At 46.0% G+C, this 16,368-nt stretch overlaps 1 protein-coding gene across 2 annotated transcripts in view; it reads right to left on the bottom strand.

Annotated features, from left to right (window-relative positions):
- Positions 1-16,368, bottom strand: part of plcxd2 (phosphatidylinositol-specific phospholipase C, X domain containing 2) — a 32,724-nt gene that overhangs the window by 2,188 nt on the left and 14,168 nt on the right. The window contains exons 3-4 of one of the 2 annotated variants that reach the window (XM_060832877.1): positions 10,005-10,246; positions 6,169-6,692 (exon numbers count right to left, since the gene is read on the bottom strand). In XM_060832877.1, coding sequence (XP_060688860.1) covers positions 6,530-6,692; positions 10,005-10,246 — 405 coding nt within the window. In that variant the 3' untranslated portion in view covers positions 6,169-6,529. Of the gene's footprint in view, positions 1-6,168; positions 6,693-10,004; positions 10,247-16,368 lie in introns of those variants that run through there. The other variant, XM_060832878.1, reaches the window with a different exon arrangement.

The following is a 16,368-nucleotide window of genomic DNA, read 5'->3' as shown; positions in this document are numbered from 1 at the left end:
TTTCCCCACCTCATCCCAGATTCAACCCTCCAATTCGGCACTGCCCTCTTGGCCTGTCCTACCTGTCCATTTTCCTTCCCACTTATCTGCTCCACCCTCCCCACTGACCTATCACCATTGTCCCTCACCTCTTGCCTTTCCACCTATCTTCCCCCCCCCACCATCCCCACCCCCATCCACTATTTATTTCTCAGCCCACTTTCCCCTCCACATTCCTGATGAAGGTCTTGTGCCCAAGACGTTGACTCTTCTGCTCCCCTGACCTGCCCCACCCTGCTTTTCCAGCACCACACTTTTCGCCTTTTCATAGGTGTCCAGGCTGCTGCCTGAACTGAGTGTAAGGTCCCACCGCCACAATGAATTGAGGATCCTATCAGGGCTTCCAACCCTGATAGGCCCAAATTTGCCTCGATTAGCTGCTTTCCAGTATTCAATCGGGAGCTCCAGCTTCTCAGAGCTGCCCCTTGTGGTCGGATTCACTGGAGCAGGGAGGCACGAGAGGCCAGTTTGCTACTGCGGACAACATTCTGAGAGAGTTTGGCAGATGAGATGTGCAACGTATGTTTCCCATTGGCCTGCCTATCCAAAAAAAATGAGCTCACGGTCTCGGGGTAAGGGGTTGGCGATTCGTGAGTGCAATGTGGAGAAGTTTCTGCAAAGTAAGGGTTTGAATATTTTGGAACTCTGTGACAATTTGGACACCAGGCTCACTATATTTATGAGCGAGCTTGAAAGATGCGTCAACATGAAGGAAGTGAAGGAATCTGGGAAAGGGTGGGAAAGAGATGTGGATGTTGAAGTTCGGACATGCTCATATTAAATGGTTGTGTAGGCCCAGAGGGAGCCTGGTGTCTGCTGTTGCCCCAGACTCCCTCAGTTCCAGCCCAGTTCCTGGTTCACTGAGCAGGACGGTGAATGGAGCACTCCAGTTCTAAGACAGAAAGTGGGTGAGCACATGAAGGTGTACACCAGATTTTCCATGGGGCTGTTGTTTTGGATATCCCTTGACTGTGATTAGACAATGAACAGAAACATAATTGAGAGTGTGGTGCTGGAAAAGCACAGCCGGTCAGGCAGCATCCGAGGAGTAGGAGAATCGATGTTTAGGACAAAAGCCCGGGGGGGGGTGGGGTGGACGCTCACAGCCTCATTACTGATGAAGGACTTTTGTCCGAAACGTCGATTCTCCTGCCCCTCGGATGCTGCCTGACCGGCTGTGCTTTTCTAGCACCGCACTCTTGACTCTAATCCACAGCATCTGCAGTCTCAGCTTGCGCCTAATGAACAGAAACAACTCTGTGTGTGTGTAGGTGTGTGCATGTGTACGTGTGCACGTAGGTGCATGTAGGGGTGTATGTGTGTAGGTGTGTGTGTGTAGGTGTGTGTGTGTAGATGGTGTGTGTATATGTGTATGTGTGGAGGTGAGTGTGTGTGTGTGTGGAGGTGAGTGTGTGTGTAGATGGTGTGTGTATATGTGTATGTGTGGAGGTGAGTGTGTGTGTGGAGGTGAGTGTGTGTGGAGGTGAGTGTGCATGTAGGTGTGTGTGTGTAGTGTGCGTGTAGGGGTGTGTGCATGTAGGGGTGTGTGTGTGTAGGTGGTGTGTGTATAGGTGTATGTGTGTGTAGGTGAGTGTGTGTGTAGGTGAGTGTGTATGTAGGTGTGTATGTAGGTGTGCGTGTAGGGGTGTGTGTGTGTGTAGATGTGTGTGGGTGGTGAGTATAGGTGTGTGTGTGTATGTGTGTGTGTAGGTGTGCGTGTGTGTGTAGGTGTGTGCGTGTGTAGGTGTGTGCGTCTGTAGGTGTCATGTAGTGTGTGTGTAGGGGTGTGTGTGTAGGTGCATGTGTGTGTAGGTGTGTGTGTGCAGGTGTGTGTGTGTGTGTGTGTGTAGGCGTGTGTGTGTAGGTGTGTCTGTGTAGGTGTGTGTGTATGCAGGTGTGTGTGTAGGTGTGTATGCATAAGTGTGTGTGTGTGTAGATGGTGTGTGTATAGGTGTATGTGTGTAGGTGTGTGTGTGTGTAGGGGTGTGTGTGTGTAGATATGTGTGTAGGTGAGTGTGTGTAGGTGTGTCTGTGTAGGTGTGCGTGTGTGTAGGTGGTGTATGTATAGGTGTGGGTGTGGGTGTGTGTGTAGGTGTGCATGTAGGTGCGTGTGTAGGGTGTGTGTGTAGATGTGTGTGTGTAGCTGGTGAGTATAGGTGTGTGTGTGCGTGTGTAGGTGTGAGCGTGTAGGTGCGTGTGTAGATGTGTGCGTCTGTAGTTATGCATGTAGTGTGTGTAGGTGCGTGTGTGTGTAGGTGTGTGCAGGTGTGTGTGTGTAGATGTGCGTGTGTAGGTGTGTATGCATAGTCGTGTGTGTGTGCAGGTGTGTGTGTAGGTGTATGTGTGTACAGTTTGTGTGCAGGTGTGTGTGTAGGTGTGTATGCGTAGGTGTGTGTGTAGGTGTATGTTTGTATAGGTGTGTGTGTAGGTATGTGCGTAAGTGTGTGCATGTGTGTAGGTGTGTGTGTAGGTGTGCATGTAGGGGTGTGTGTGTGTGTGTAGAGGTGTGTGTGTAAGTGTGTGTAGGTGTGTGTGTGTGCAGGTGTGTATGCATAAGTGTGTGTGTGTGTAGATGGTGTGTGTATAGGTGTGTGTGTATAGGTGTGCGTGTAGGGGTATATGTGTAGATGTGTGTGTAGATGTGTGTATGTGTAGGTGGTGTGGGTAGATGGTGTGTATAGGTGGTGTGTGTGTAGGTGTGTTTAGGTGTGTGTGTGTAAGTGTGTGTGTGTAGGTGTGTGCATGTGTAGGTGTGTGCATGTAGGTGTGTGTGTGTAGGTGTGCATGTGTAGGTGTGCATGTAGGGGTGTGTGTGTAGGTTTGTACGTGTGTGTAGGTGTGTGTGTAGGGGTGTGTGTGTAGGTGTATGTATTGGTTTGTGTAGGTGTGTATGAGTAGGTGTGCGTGTATAGGTGTGTGTGTAGGTGTGAGTGTGTGTCTGTGTGTGCAGGTGTGTAGGTATGTGAGTGTGTGTGTATGTAGGTATGTGTGTGTCTGTGTGTGTAAGTGTGTGTGTAGGTGAATGTGTGTGTAGCTATGTGTGTGTGTGTAGGGGGTGTGTGTATAGGTGTGTATGTGTAGCTGTGTGTGTAGGTGTGTTCGTGTGTATAGGTGCGTGTGTAGGTGTGTATGTGTGTGCATGTAGGTGTGTGCAGGTGCGTGTAGAGGTGTGTGTGTAGGTGGTGTGTGTAGGTGTGTGTGTGGGTGAGTGCTTGTGTAGGTGTGTGCGTGTAGATGTGTGTGTGTGTAAGTGAGTGTGTATAGGTGTGTGTGTAGATGTCTGTGTGTAGGTGTGTGTGTAGGTGTGCATGTGTGTAGGTGAGTGTGTGTGTGTAGTTGTGTATGTACGTGTAGGTGTGCATGTGTGTAGCTGGTGAGTATATGTGTGTGTGTATGTGCGTGTGTGTAGGTGTGTGCATGTGTAGGTGTGTGCGTGTAGGTGTGTGCATCTGTAGGTGTGCATGTAGTGTGCGTAGGGGTGTGTGTGTAGGTGCATGTGTGTGTGTAGGTGTGTTCAGGTGTGTGTGTGTAGATGTGTGTAGGTGTTATGTGTAGGTGTGTGTGTGCAGGTGTGCGTGTGTAGATATGTGTGTAGGTGTGTGCGTGTGTAGGTGTGTGTGCGTAGGTGTATGTTTGTGTAGGTGTGTGCGTGTGTAGGTGTGCTTGTAGGGGTGTGTGTGCGTGTGTAGGTGTGTATAGGTGTTTGTGTGTGTAGGTGTGTGTAAGTGTGTGCATGTGTGTAGGTGTGCATGTAGGTGTGTGTGCATGTAGGTGCGTGTGTAGATGTGCATATAGGTGCATGTAGGGGTGTGTGTGTGTAGAGGTGTGTGTGTAGGTGGTGTGTGTGTAGTTGTGTGTGTAGGTGTGCATGTGTAGGTGTGTGTATAGATGAGTGTGCATGTAGATGTGTGTGTAGGTCCGTGTGTAGGTGTGCATGTAGGTGTGTGTGTAGAGGTGTATATGTAGGTGTGTGTAGGAGTGTGTGTGTAAGTGTGTGTGTAGGTGTGTGTATGTAGGTGAGTGTGTGTAGGTGTGTAGGTATGTGTGTAGGTGGGTGTGTAGATGTGTGTGTATATGTAAGTGGTGTGTGTGCAGGTGTGTATATGTAGGTGAGTGAGTGTGTAGGTGCGTGTGTAGGTGTGCATGTAGGGGTGTGTGTGTGTGTAGATGTGTGTATGTGTAGGTGGTGTATGTGTAGGTCTGTGTGTTTAGGTGGTGTGTGTGTAGGTGTGTATGGGTGTAGGTGTGTGTATGTAGGTGAGTGTGTGTGTAGGTGAGTGTGTAGGTGCGTGTGTAGGTGTGCATGTAGGGGTGTGTGTGTAGATGTGTGTATGTGTAGGTGGTGTGTGTGTAGGTCTGTTTAGGTGTGTGTAGGTGTGTGCATGTGTAGGTGTGTGCATGTGTAGGTGTGCGTGTAGGTTTGTACGTGTATGTAGGTGTGTGTGTGTAGATGTGTATGTGTAGGTATGTGTGTAGGTGTGTGTGTAGGTGTATGTATTGGTGTGTGTGTGTGTGTATGTATGTGTAGGTATGTGTGTGTAGGTGTGTGTGTGTAGTTGTGTGTGTAGGTGTATGTATTGGTGTGTGTGTCTGTGTGTGTGTAGGTGTGTGAGTGTGTGTCTGTGTGCAGGTTTGTAGGTATGTGAGTGTGTGTGTGTCTGTGTGTGTAAGTGTGTGTGTAGATGTATGTGTGTGTAGCTGTGTGTAGCTATGTGTGTGTGTGTGTGTAGCTGTGTGTGTAGTTGTATGTGTAGGTGTGTGCGTGTGTATAGGTAGGTGTGTAGGTGTGTGCGTGTAGGTGTGTGCGTAGAGGTGTGTGTGTGTGTAGGTGGTGTGTGTAGGTGTGTGTGTGGGTGAGTGTGTGTAGGTATGTGCTTGTGTAGGTGTGTGCGTGTAGATGTGTGTGTGCAGGTATGTGTATAGGTGTGTGTGCATAGATGTCTATGTGTAGGTGTGTGTAGAGGTATGTGTATTGGTGTGTATGTGTAGGTGTGTGTGTAGTTGTGTGTGTGCAGGCACACTCAGAGGTACAGCCCGTGTCTGCATGGGTTTCCTCTGGTTCCTCCCGGAGTCCAAAGATGTGCAGGTTAGGTGAATTGGCCACCCTAAATTGCCCACAGTGTTAGGTACATCAGTCAGAGGGGAAATGGCTCTGGGTGGGTTACTCTTCGGAGGGTCGGTGTGGACTGGTTGGGCCGACGGACCTGTTTCCACACTGTAGGGAATCTAATCTGATCTAATCACTGTTGCCTCACAGCACCAGGGACCCGGGTTTGAATCTGGTTTCCATGTTCCCCCCTGTATCTGCGTGGGTTTACTCTGGGTATTCCGGTTTACTCCCACCCTCCATAAATGTGCAAGTTCGGTGAATTGGCCAAAAGATGTGTAGGTTAGGTGCATTAGTCAGGGGTAAATGTCGAGTAATAGGGTAGGGGAATGAGTCTAGGTAGGTTACTCTTCGGAGGGTCAGTATAGACTTGTTGGGCCTGTTCCCGCACTATAGGGATTCTATGAAATTCCTTCCTGGAACGTGGGTACCATTAATAAGTCCAGCTTTTATTGCCTGTTCCTAATATTTAATTTTGGATTTCAAAGTTCACCACCTGCTGTGAAGCTCTGGATTATAAAGGTCAGTGCTAACTGCACTGCAGCACCGGCTCCCTCAGTCTGCACCACAGTATAGACTGTGGCTCACAGTGCACTGAGAATATAGACAAACAACAGAAACATTCTGATCTCATGGCCCTGGCCAATCTCAGTCCTGCTGAAGTTAATGTTACTGCTCTGCACCACACCAAGCTGAAAACCTTTTTGCCTGTACATTTTCAAATTAAATTGCCTGTGTAACAGTCGCTGAGGTGAGGCGTTCAGCCATATCATTCCCTGCTTGGTTCATTAGCCTTTAACTCTTGACTGTTAAAATCAAAATTTTTTAGCAACATGTTTGGACCTGTCATAACACACCTCAGTGCAGGTAGAATTTGAACTAGGTATGGATTTTATCACTATCCTGCCGGAACCTCATAATGTGACTGCAATTGTTAGAAATTATAGTTAATTCAGACAATTTTAGATTTCACTGTGATCACAAAATACAATTTCTTTATAATACGCATTTTTCAAAGCACCTTTTAAAAAGCACCCTATGGCTTTAATCTATCATTTGTAACTATAAACATATATTAAAATCATTACATCTGCAGCCTTTTCTATAATACATTTCTACTACAGCCAATGGGCCTTGTCTGTATAAAGTTGACACATTGTAAGTACCTCCTCCTTCCAGTGGAATGTAAATATGAGATGACTTGTCATTCTCGTAGTAAGTAGAGATTTTGGATTTTTTTTTGCCTGTCTTATAAAAATAAAGACAGGCGCCAAGGTGGACTTTGGAGTGGACTGAATGAGTCTAATATTGATGCATATGGCAACTACACTCCCTGTTGAGCAATTACACAAAATAATACCCTGCCCAGGATGGGAAAGTGCACTAAATTTGTTCGTGTTTGTTCCTATCATGCAGCAGCAAGTTGTTTAACTTGATCACAGTCGTGGCAAAGTCCACAAGCTCCACAAAGTCTGAGGTAATGATGTTGACACCGTTCACACCGGGCTTCTGAGACTTCACCCAGTTCATTATCGTTGGCAGGTTTCTAGCAGAGAAATTAAACAGAACAGATGGAAGTTTTTTATTATTATTGACAAACAATTGATACACACATCTACATGTCTGAATCATATTGTCCATGCCAACACGGGTGATTTGCATCAGATTTTTCTTCGCTCCCTGTTCAGAATATTTCCTGAACTTGCCTCTGTGTTCAGCTATGAAAATAACCATCCCAAGAAACAGAGGAGAACGCTTGGATCTGAGAGAGTAATGTTGATTTTAATTGGAAATAGTCGTCATGGGGAATTGAGATTTGAGTTCGTTTTTGGGATTCAAGAAGGGAGTAGTTTCGAAACTTGAGATGGCCGCTTTATTTTGGGATTTCTGACGATGGGGTTTTTGGGGATTTGAGATGGCCATTTTCTGGGCCCTGTTGTTTGGATTGTGATACTGTTTTCCTTCTCTTATTCGCACTTGGTTTTATTAACAAACAGCACCACTGTGTGGACAGGCTCACAATGGACAGGCTGGGATGAAACGGTTCAATGCTGAAGTGCACTAAAGAAACAAGCCTCTCTCTCAAGGGTATACAGTATCACCATATGGCTCCTGCTCATTGTATTCCTTCACTTTGAGCACTGTCTGAATCAAGGGTACACTATTATTTTGTTTTTCACGATGTAAAGTGGGAACTTCATTGTGGTGCTCAGTCTGGAGTTGACTCTGTATCAGATCCATCTGTGACGGATTCCCCCAAGTATAGAAAGGAGATAGCCTAGACCCGAACTTTTATATTTATTTAAAGCTAAATGTGAAATGCTGTGTTCCAGGTGTAATTCAATTAGTCCACCACTAGGCTTTAAGTTAAGCACATTTTATTTTTACCTCGCAGTTAAAATACAAACAGAAAGAGAAACGAGCATAAATTTAACCCTATTGAAATACTTACAAGGTAATATATGATTTAACCATTAGTTATCAACCTTTCCAATATAGGACCATAAGACATAGGTGTGGAAGTAAGGCCATTCGGCCCATTGAGTCCACTCCGCCATTCAATCATGGCTGATGGGCATTTCAACTCCACTTATCAGCATTCTCCCCATAGCCTTGTGACATCAAGAATTTATCAATCTCTGCCTTGAAGACATTTAACATCCCGGCCTCCACTGCACTCTGCGGCAATGAATTCCACAGGCCCACCACTCTCTGGCTGAAGAAATGTCTCCACACTTCTGTTCTGAATTGATCCCCTCTAATACTAAGATTGTGTCGACGGGTCCTAGTCTCCTCGCCTAACGGAAACAGTTTCTTAGCGTCCACCCTTTCCAAGCCATGTATTATCTTGTAAGTTTCTATTAGATCTCCCCTTAACCTTCTAAACTCCAATGAGTACAATCCCAGGATCCTCAGCTGTTCCTCGTATGTTAGACCTACCATTCCAGGGATCATCCGTGTGAATCTCTGCTGGACACGCTCCAGTGCCAGTATGTCCTTTCTAAGGTGTGGGGACCAAAACTGGACACAGTACTCCAAATGGGGCCTAACCAGAGCTTTATAAATATAGAGAACACCCCATAACCACATCCTTGGCAAAGGCAATTTAGCAAAACTGTTGAATTCTCATGTGCTGTCTTTGTCTACTCCAGCTGAAAGAAATACTGAAAAAAAGTCTGCCTCTTTTATTTCTAATAGGAAAGACATTCTAAGTCTTCACCAGCAGCAGCTGAGAGAGAGAGAGAGAGAGAGAGAGAACGGGAGAGGGAGAGAGAGAGAGAGAGAGAGAGAGAGAGTGAGCTGAGCCTGTTAACTCCAGCAGCCACCATATTCAAAATCAATATGAAAGCAAAACCCAAAGGCCCTTGGTTCAGCGAGAGTCTGATCCCACCCATCATGCTTCTTTCGTCTACTTTAAAATAAACAAAGCTATTTACACAGCTTGCCTGGAGCAGAGACTTAGCACCAGGGTCCCAACACCCCTCTGTGAGAGAAACAGGGCAGCGCACATTCTCTGAAAGGGGCAGTCTTGTCATATATCCATGTTGAGTTTATCCTGCAGACCTGACTCTTCCAGTACTGTCCTGGCTGATGTTACACACTGAACCTTCAGAAATTTGAGGTCAGCCACACTGGCAACCATGAGGGTCTCCCTTTGTCTTTTGTTCTGAGCAGTCTCGCTGTCCATTCCACTTGCGCCTCCCCCTTGGTCAACAGCGTTATTTCCCATCCCCCCTTCAGTTCTGGAGAAGAGTCATACTGGACTCGAAACCTCTCCCAACCTCTGTCATCTCCTCCAGTCCCTCAACCCTCTCAGCTCACTCTACTCCACCTCAGCATCCCTCTGATTCCCATCGCTCATAATGGGTCCTGTCTTCAGCTGCCTGGGAGTGCGTTAAACACAGAATTCCCTCCCTACCCCTCTCCTTATTGCTTTAAAATCAACTAGTTGAACCAATCTTTGGGTCGTCTGACTTCATGTACCTCATGAGGCACAGTGTTGAAATTTAGTTAATGGGACTTTTCTCACGTCAAAAGGCGCTAGATGAACGTAAGTTGTTGCTGTGGTCAGAGATCCTAATCCTATGTTTGACCAGCAGTCACCCACCTTCATCGTTCTGTGAAAAATGCTGCCCCTTGACGAAGTTTAATAACTAAATAACAAATGGATACCAGATTCTAACTCCTTTAAGTATTTTATGGCAAATTACAGGGAGCATGTATTCTGAGCTCCATCTGTGTATGATCGCCATACACAGTTTTGGTCATGCAGTTTTGGTCGCCACACTATAGGAAGGATGTGGAGGCATTGGAACGGGTGCAGAGGAGGTTTACCAGGATGTTGCCTGGTATGGTAGGAAGATCGTATGAGGAAAGGCTGAGGCACTTGGGGCTGTTCTCATTGGAGAAAAGAAGGTTTAGGGGTGACTTGATAGAGGTGTACAAGATGATTAGGGGTTTAGATAGGGTTGACCATGAGAATCTTTTTCCACTAATGGAGTCAGCTATTACGAGGGGGCATAGCTTTAAATTAAGGGGAGGTAGGTGTTAGGGGTAGATTGTTTACTCAGTGAGTCGTGAGTTCATGGAATGCCCTGCCAGTAGCAGTGGCGGACTCTCCCTCTTTATGGGCATTTAAACGGGCATTGGATAGGCATATGGAGGATAGTGGGCTAGTGTAGGTTAGGTGGGCTTGGATCGGCGCAACATCGAGGGCCGAAGGGCCTGTACTGCGCTGTAATGTTCTATGTTCTATGTTCTGTGATGCCCATCTTTGGAAAATTAAACAAAAGTTTGCTTTCCTAGCTCAGACAGAATGAAGGCCAGCACTCAGAATGGAAGCAGATTGCAAGCTAACCTGGCGACGAGAGAATCACGTAGTCCGACGATGAGTCCTCGAATGACCGTCTTGGTCTGAGGGGTGAGGATAGCCTGGGACACGTGGAAAGTCCCCCTCTTTGCCCGCTCGTTCAGGGTGGTCTCCAGGAATTGTACCAACTTGCGTGCGTCGGTGGTGTTTGCCCAGGGCGCTGGCATCTGGTTCCCCGGCCGCAGAAAGGGAAAGTCATGGGCCATAGGGTGGTGATAGAACACAAGCACCTGGTTTTGTTGCAAACAAAGTGAACAAGAGAGTTAGCAAAACAGAGTCCCTGGCGACCATCAAACTGGCCAGGGGCATAACTCAGCTGGACTAACCATACCAGAGCAGTCAAACACCATTCGCAGTCTGAATCTGGAAGCCCAGTCGATAAAGGTGGAGGTGTGGGCCAATTTTAAGTCTTCTGACATTTTTGCATGTAATTCAACATAACGGGCATTCAGCCAAGCCCTGTTTTTCACTGATGGTGGAGCATGCTGATAAAGATCGCTTGTGGGTGTTGTGTACAGGCACCTGAACAGTAAGTACAGGGTGGGACAGTTTATCAAGGAAAAAAGAATGGGAGTTTGTCAAAAGCAACTTCTCATTAAACCGATATCGAGTCGTCCAGCAAGGAAACAGACTCTTCGGCCACTCCGAGAAGGTTCTTCATTAAACTAGTCCCACTTGCTTACATTTAGCCCATATTCCTCCAAATGTTTCCTATTTGTGCACTTATCCAAATGCCTTTTAAATGTTGTAACTGTACCTTCATTCACCACTTGTTCTGGAAGTTCTTTCCACACATCAGTCATTCGCTGTGTAAAACAATTGCCCTCATGTCCTTTTTAAATATTTCTCCTCTCATCTAGTTTTCCCTCTCCCACCTAAGGGAAAAGACCTTTGCTGTTCACCTTATCTATGTCCCTTTGTGATTTTGTAAACCTCAATCATGTCAACCCTCAACAAAGTTCCAGCCTTTCCAGTCCATTTTCATATCACAAACCCTCCATTCTCAGCAACTTCCTGCTAAATCATTTCTGAACCCTCTCCAGCTCAATAATATACTTCATATAACACGGTGACCAGAACAGCAGAGTACTCCTGAAGGGGCCTCACTCATGTCTTATACAACCTCAACGTTAAGTCTCAACCCTTGTACTGAAACATCTGAGCAAGGAAACCAAGTGGGCTAAATGCCTTCTTAACCATGCTGTGATGCAAATCTCAAAGAATTATATACCCGAAACCCTAGATCTCTCGGTTCTACAACACTACCCAAATCCCTACCATTAATTGTATAAGTCCTGCCCTTATCGGTTTTGCCAAAATGCAACACCTCACTTTTATCCAAATTAAACTCCATCTGCCACTCCTCAGCCCATTGACCCGAATGATCAGATGGGATGAAATAGTTAGACAAGGAACTTAGGAACTTACCAACCAGAGAACAGGCTGTATTAGATCTGATTTTGATCAACAAGACAGGATTAGTTACAAACCTCATTGCGAAAATGCCCCTCAGTAGCAGTAACTTAATATTGCTGAATTTATACAGGTTAAGGGACAGTGGGTCCAAGACTTTAAATTTAAACAAGTCATGAAAGAAGAGCTAGCAAAAGTGAACTGGCAATTTGGGTTAAGGAATAAATTAGTCAAGATGCAGTGGGAAATGTTTAAGGCGATATTCCAGAAACCACAGAACAGACATGTTCCAACAAATAAGAAAAATTCCAAGGGATGGGTCTGACATCTGTGATTAACTCGGAATCTCAAAGATAGTATCAGATGGAAAAGAAAAGACTTACAGTTGCACAGAGGTAGGTGACAGATCAGAAGATTGCACAGAATATAAAATACCAGCAAAAACAAATTACTGCAAGATTAAAATGAAGAGTACAAGAGGAAGTCAGCTAGAAATATGAAATCAAGACAGGAAATCTTCAGGAAGTTAAAAAAGAAAAGTTTAACAAAGCAAGTGTTGGTCCTATAGAAAATGAATCCGGGGAAATACTGATGATAAAAAATAAGGAGATAACAGACGAACTGAACAGAGAATATGCGTCGGTCTTCAGTAAACCGAATACAAGTAACATCTGGAAATAGCTGTAGTCAGGAATTGAAAGGGAGGGAGGAACTCAAGAAAATTATAATTCCCAAAGAAATAGTAAATTACTAGAACCGAGAGTTGATGAGTTACCAGCCCGTGATGGATTTTATCCTAGGGTTTTAAAATGTAGTAGCTAGTGAGATGGTTGATGCATTAATTTTAATTTTCCAAAACTCATTAAGTTTGGGTAAGGTTCCTTTAGATAGGAAAATAACTAATTAACTTCTTTGTTCAAAAAGGGACAGACACAGGAAGCAGGAAACTACAGACCAGGTAGCTTATCATCCATCATAGTGAAAATATTAGAAGCTTTTATTTCAGTCATTATAACAGGGCCTTGGATAAGTCCAAGGTAATCAGACAGAGCCAGTGTGGTTTTGTTAAAAGAAAATTAAAATTTAGAATTCCTACAGTGGGGAAACAGGCCCTTTGGCTCAACCAGTCCACACGGACCCTCCGAAGAGTAACCCACCCAGACCCATTCCCCTACCCTATGTTTACCTCTGATTATTAACCTAACACTGTGGGGAATTTAGCATGGCCAATTCACCTAACCTGCACATCTTTGGATTGTGGGAGGAAACCCACACAGATACGGGGAGAATGTGCAAACTCCACGCAGACAGTCACCTGAGGCTGGTCATTGGCGTTGTAAGACAGAAGTGCGAGCCACTGAGTCATTTAAGTTCTTTGAAGCAGTAACCTGTGCTGTAGATAAAGGGGAACCTGTGGATGGATTATACTCAGACGTTAAAAAGGCATTTGATAAGGTGCCACATCAAAGGTTAGTGCACAAAATAAAACAAAATAAAAGCTCATGGTGTTGGGGGTAACAGTGACCCGGACAAAAGACTGGTTGGTGAACAGGAAGTTGAGTGTAGGAATAAGTGGGTCTTTATCAGCCTGACAGGATATGACAGCGATATGTCACAGAGGTCAGTGCTGGGCTCTCTTTACAATTTACAGAAATGATTTGGATGGAGAGATCGAAGGTATGGAGCTAAATTGACTGATGGCACAGAGATAGGTAGGAAAGTGAATTGTGAAGAGGATATAAGGGGCTTACAAAAGTCTGGCAAATGGAATAAAATGTGGGAAAGTGTGTAATTGTCCATTTTAGCAGAAAGAATAAAAAAGAAGCATATTATCCAAATGGTGAGCGGTTGCAGAGCTCAGAGATGCAGAGGGATCTGGGTAACTGAATAAATGAATCGCTCCAAGTTAGTGTGCAGGTACAGCAAGTAATCAGGAAAACTAATAGAATGTAACAAAACAAAGAACTGTGGATGCTGGAGGCCTGAAACAAACTAAGGCAGAGATCGCTAGAGAAATTCAGCAGGCCTTGCAGCTTCTGAAGAGGCATTTCCCGAAACATTGATTTTCCTGCTCCTCGGATGCTGCCTGACTGGCTGTGCTTTTCCAGCACCACTCTAATCTGATTTCCAGCATCTGCAGTCCTCACCTTTGCCTACACAAGTAGTCCTGTTTGTGGGCTTCACCAGCTTGACACTTCATGCTGGTGTTGCTTCTGGCATGCCCTCCTGCACTCTCTATTGAACCACGATTGATCCTCATGCCTGATGGTAATGGTTGAGTGGGGGACATACCAGGCCATGAGGTTACAGATTGTACTGGAGATAATTCTGCTGCTGTTGATGGCCCACAGCGCCTCATGGATGCCCAGTCTTCAGTTGCTCGATCTGTCTGAAGTCTGTCCCATTTAGCACGGCGATAGTGCCACACAACATGATGAAATATATTCTCAGTGTGGAGGTGGGGCTTCATCTCCACAAGGACAGTGCAATGGTCACCCTTACTGATACTACCACAGACTGATGTGCCTGGAGTGGCAGAATGGTAAGAGTGAGGTCAAGTATGTTTTTTTCCTTCACCACCTACTGCAGGCCCAGTCTAATGGCTTTACAACTCGAATAAATGCAAAACATTTGCAGATGCTGGAGAAACTCAGCAGGTCTGGCAGCCTCTGCGAAGAGAGAAGCAGAGGTAATGTTTTGAGTCTTGTGACCCCCTCTTCAGAAGCTGAAAATGTGTTGCTGGAAAAGCGCAGCAGATCAGGCAGCATCCAAGGAACAGGAGTTTCGACGTTTCGGGCCTGGGCTCTTCTTCAGGACTGAAGGCAGGGAGCCTCCAGGGTGGAGAGATAAATGGGAGGGGGGGATGGGGCTGGGGAGTGCAATAGGTGGATGAGGGTGGGGATGGAGGTGAGAGGTCAGACAGGAGGTTGGGTTGAAGGTAGCGAAGAGTAAAATGGGTGGACGGGGATGGGGATGAAAGTGGTAGGGCGGAGAGGAGGGTGGAGCGGATCAGTGGGAAGGGTGATTGGCAGGTAGGACAAGTCATGAGGATGGTGCTAAGATGGAAGTTTGGAACTGGGATGAGGTGGGGAAGGGGAAATGAGGAAACTGGTGAAGCCCACATTGATGCCCTGGGTTGAAGTGTTCCGAGGTGGAAGATGAGGCGTTCTTCCTCCAGGTGTCGGGTGGTGAGGGAGTGGCGGTGGAGGAGGCCCAGGACCTGCATGTCCTCATGAGAGTGGGAGGGGGAGTTGAAATGTTGGGCTACAGGGCAGTGTGGTTGATTGATGCGTTGAGATGTTCCCTAAAGCGCTCTGCGAGAAGGACTACTTGTGTGTCAAGCAGCATGAGGAGGCCATTACTAGACTGGTGAACCCGGGTTGATCTCCTGGCTTGATGGTAGTGGTTGAGTGGGGTATAAGCTGGGCCATGAGGTTACAGATTGTGCTGGAGTTTAATTCTGCTGCTGTTGATGACCCACAGCACCTCATGGATGCCCAGTCTTGAGCTGCTAGATCTATTTGAAGCCTATCCCATTCAGCACGGTGATAGTGCCACACAACACAATGGAGTTTATTCTCAATGTGAAGGCAGGACTTTATCTCCACAAGGACTATGTGGTGGTTGCTCTTACAAATACTGTCACGGGCAGACACAACTGCAGCCAGCAGATTGAGAAGCATGAGGTCAAGTATGTTTTGCCCTTAGTTGGTTCCCACACTATCTGGCACAGACCCAGCCCAGCAGCTCCCTCCTTTAGGAGCCAACCAGCTCAGTCAGCGATGCTGCTACCGAGCCCCTCTTAGAGGGGGACATTGAAAACCCCTCTCCCCCCCCCCCCACCCGAGTACATTTTGCATCCTTGCCACCCTCCATACTTCCAGAGTCTAGATCAGAGTGGTGCTGGAAAAGCACAGCAGGTCAGGCAGCATCCGAGGAGCAGGAAAATTTACCTTTCAGGCGAAAGCCCTTCATCAGTGTGGGATACAGGTAAAGTAATGTTACTTCTGCGATTATAATTGCTTATACAAAAGTAAATGAACTCACACCAGTGTGTAATTGTTTCAGCCAAGAGCTGAGTCAACAAGAATGGGAACTGTGTGGAGGAAATGTATAATTGTTTTTTTGTATTAGCTAAAAATGTATGCAAGAAAGAAACAGGACTGTGAGACAATGGTAGATATTACAGGCACTAGATAAAGGCTGTGAGGGGCAGCACAGATGGAGGGAGTAGATAATGGAAAGGAAAGGATATGCCTAACAATGACCTAGAGCAGGATGAGGTCAAACGGCCTTGTGAGGCCAGGAATAAGCATTTTGTCACAGACAAGGCTGGATAAGACAAGAGATAAACAGGAGTAATGGGTACCGGTCTTAGGGAGGTGGAGGATGTAAACAGGGGGGAGGGAGCAATGAAATTAAAAAATATATATAGGAACCAAATTATATAAATATTGAGTATTCGTTGAATTCGGTGTGTGAGTCCCCTGCCTTGTACAGAGAGACAGACAGTGGACTTTACTCCCTCTTGCAAGAGTTAAATAAAGGACACGACTGAGTCAGATTTTGTCTCGGACTGAAATGATTGAAGTGAGTGAGCTTTGTTTCTCACATCAGGAATGGAAGCAGGGAGCCTCCAGGGTGGAGAGCCCTCCATGTGCTGTTCAACCAATTCATCAGCCGAAGGAGGATAGTACGTGGTAATCACCCGGAGGTTTCCTTGCCAATATTTAACCTGAAGCCAATGAGACTTCATGGGGTCCGGAGTGACTGTTGATGACTCCCTCTCAGCTGTGCCACCATGTTTGATGGACCTGTACTTGATAAGACCATAACACCAGAAGAAATAGCAACAGGACACTCAATAGGATCATGATTGATCCAATACCCAACAAATACCACGGTTAAGCCCACCGTTTATGGATTTGATACAACATTA

Source organism: Hemiscyllium ocellatum, chromosome 12, assembly GCF_020745735.1.
Source record: "Hemiscyllium ocellatum isolate sHemOce1 chromosome 12, sHemOce1.pat.X.cur, whole genome shotgun sequence".
NCBI classification, from domain to species: domain Eukaryota; kingdom Metazoa; phylum Chordata; class Chondrichthyes; order Orectolobiformes; family Hemiscylliidae; genus Hemiscyllium; species Hemiscyllium ocellatum.
Note: the sequence above shows the minus strand (reverse complement) of the source record. Positions and strands in the feature narration are given on the sequence as shown.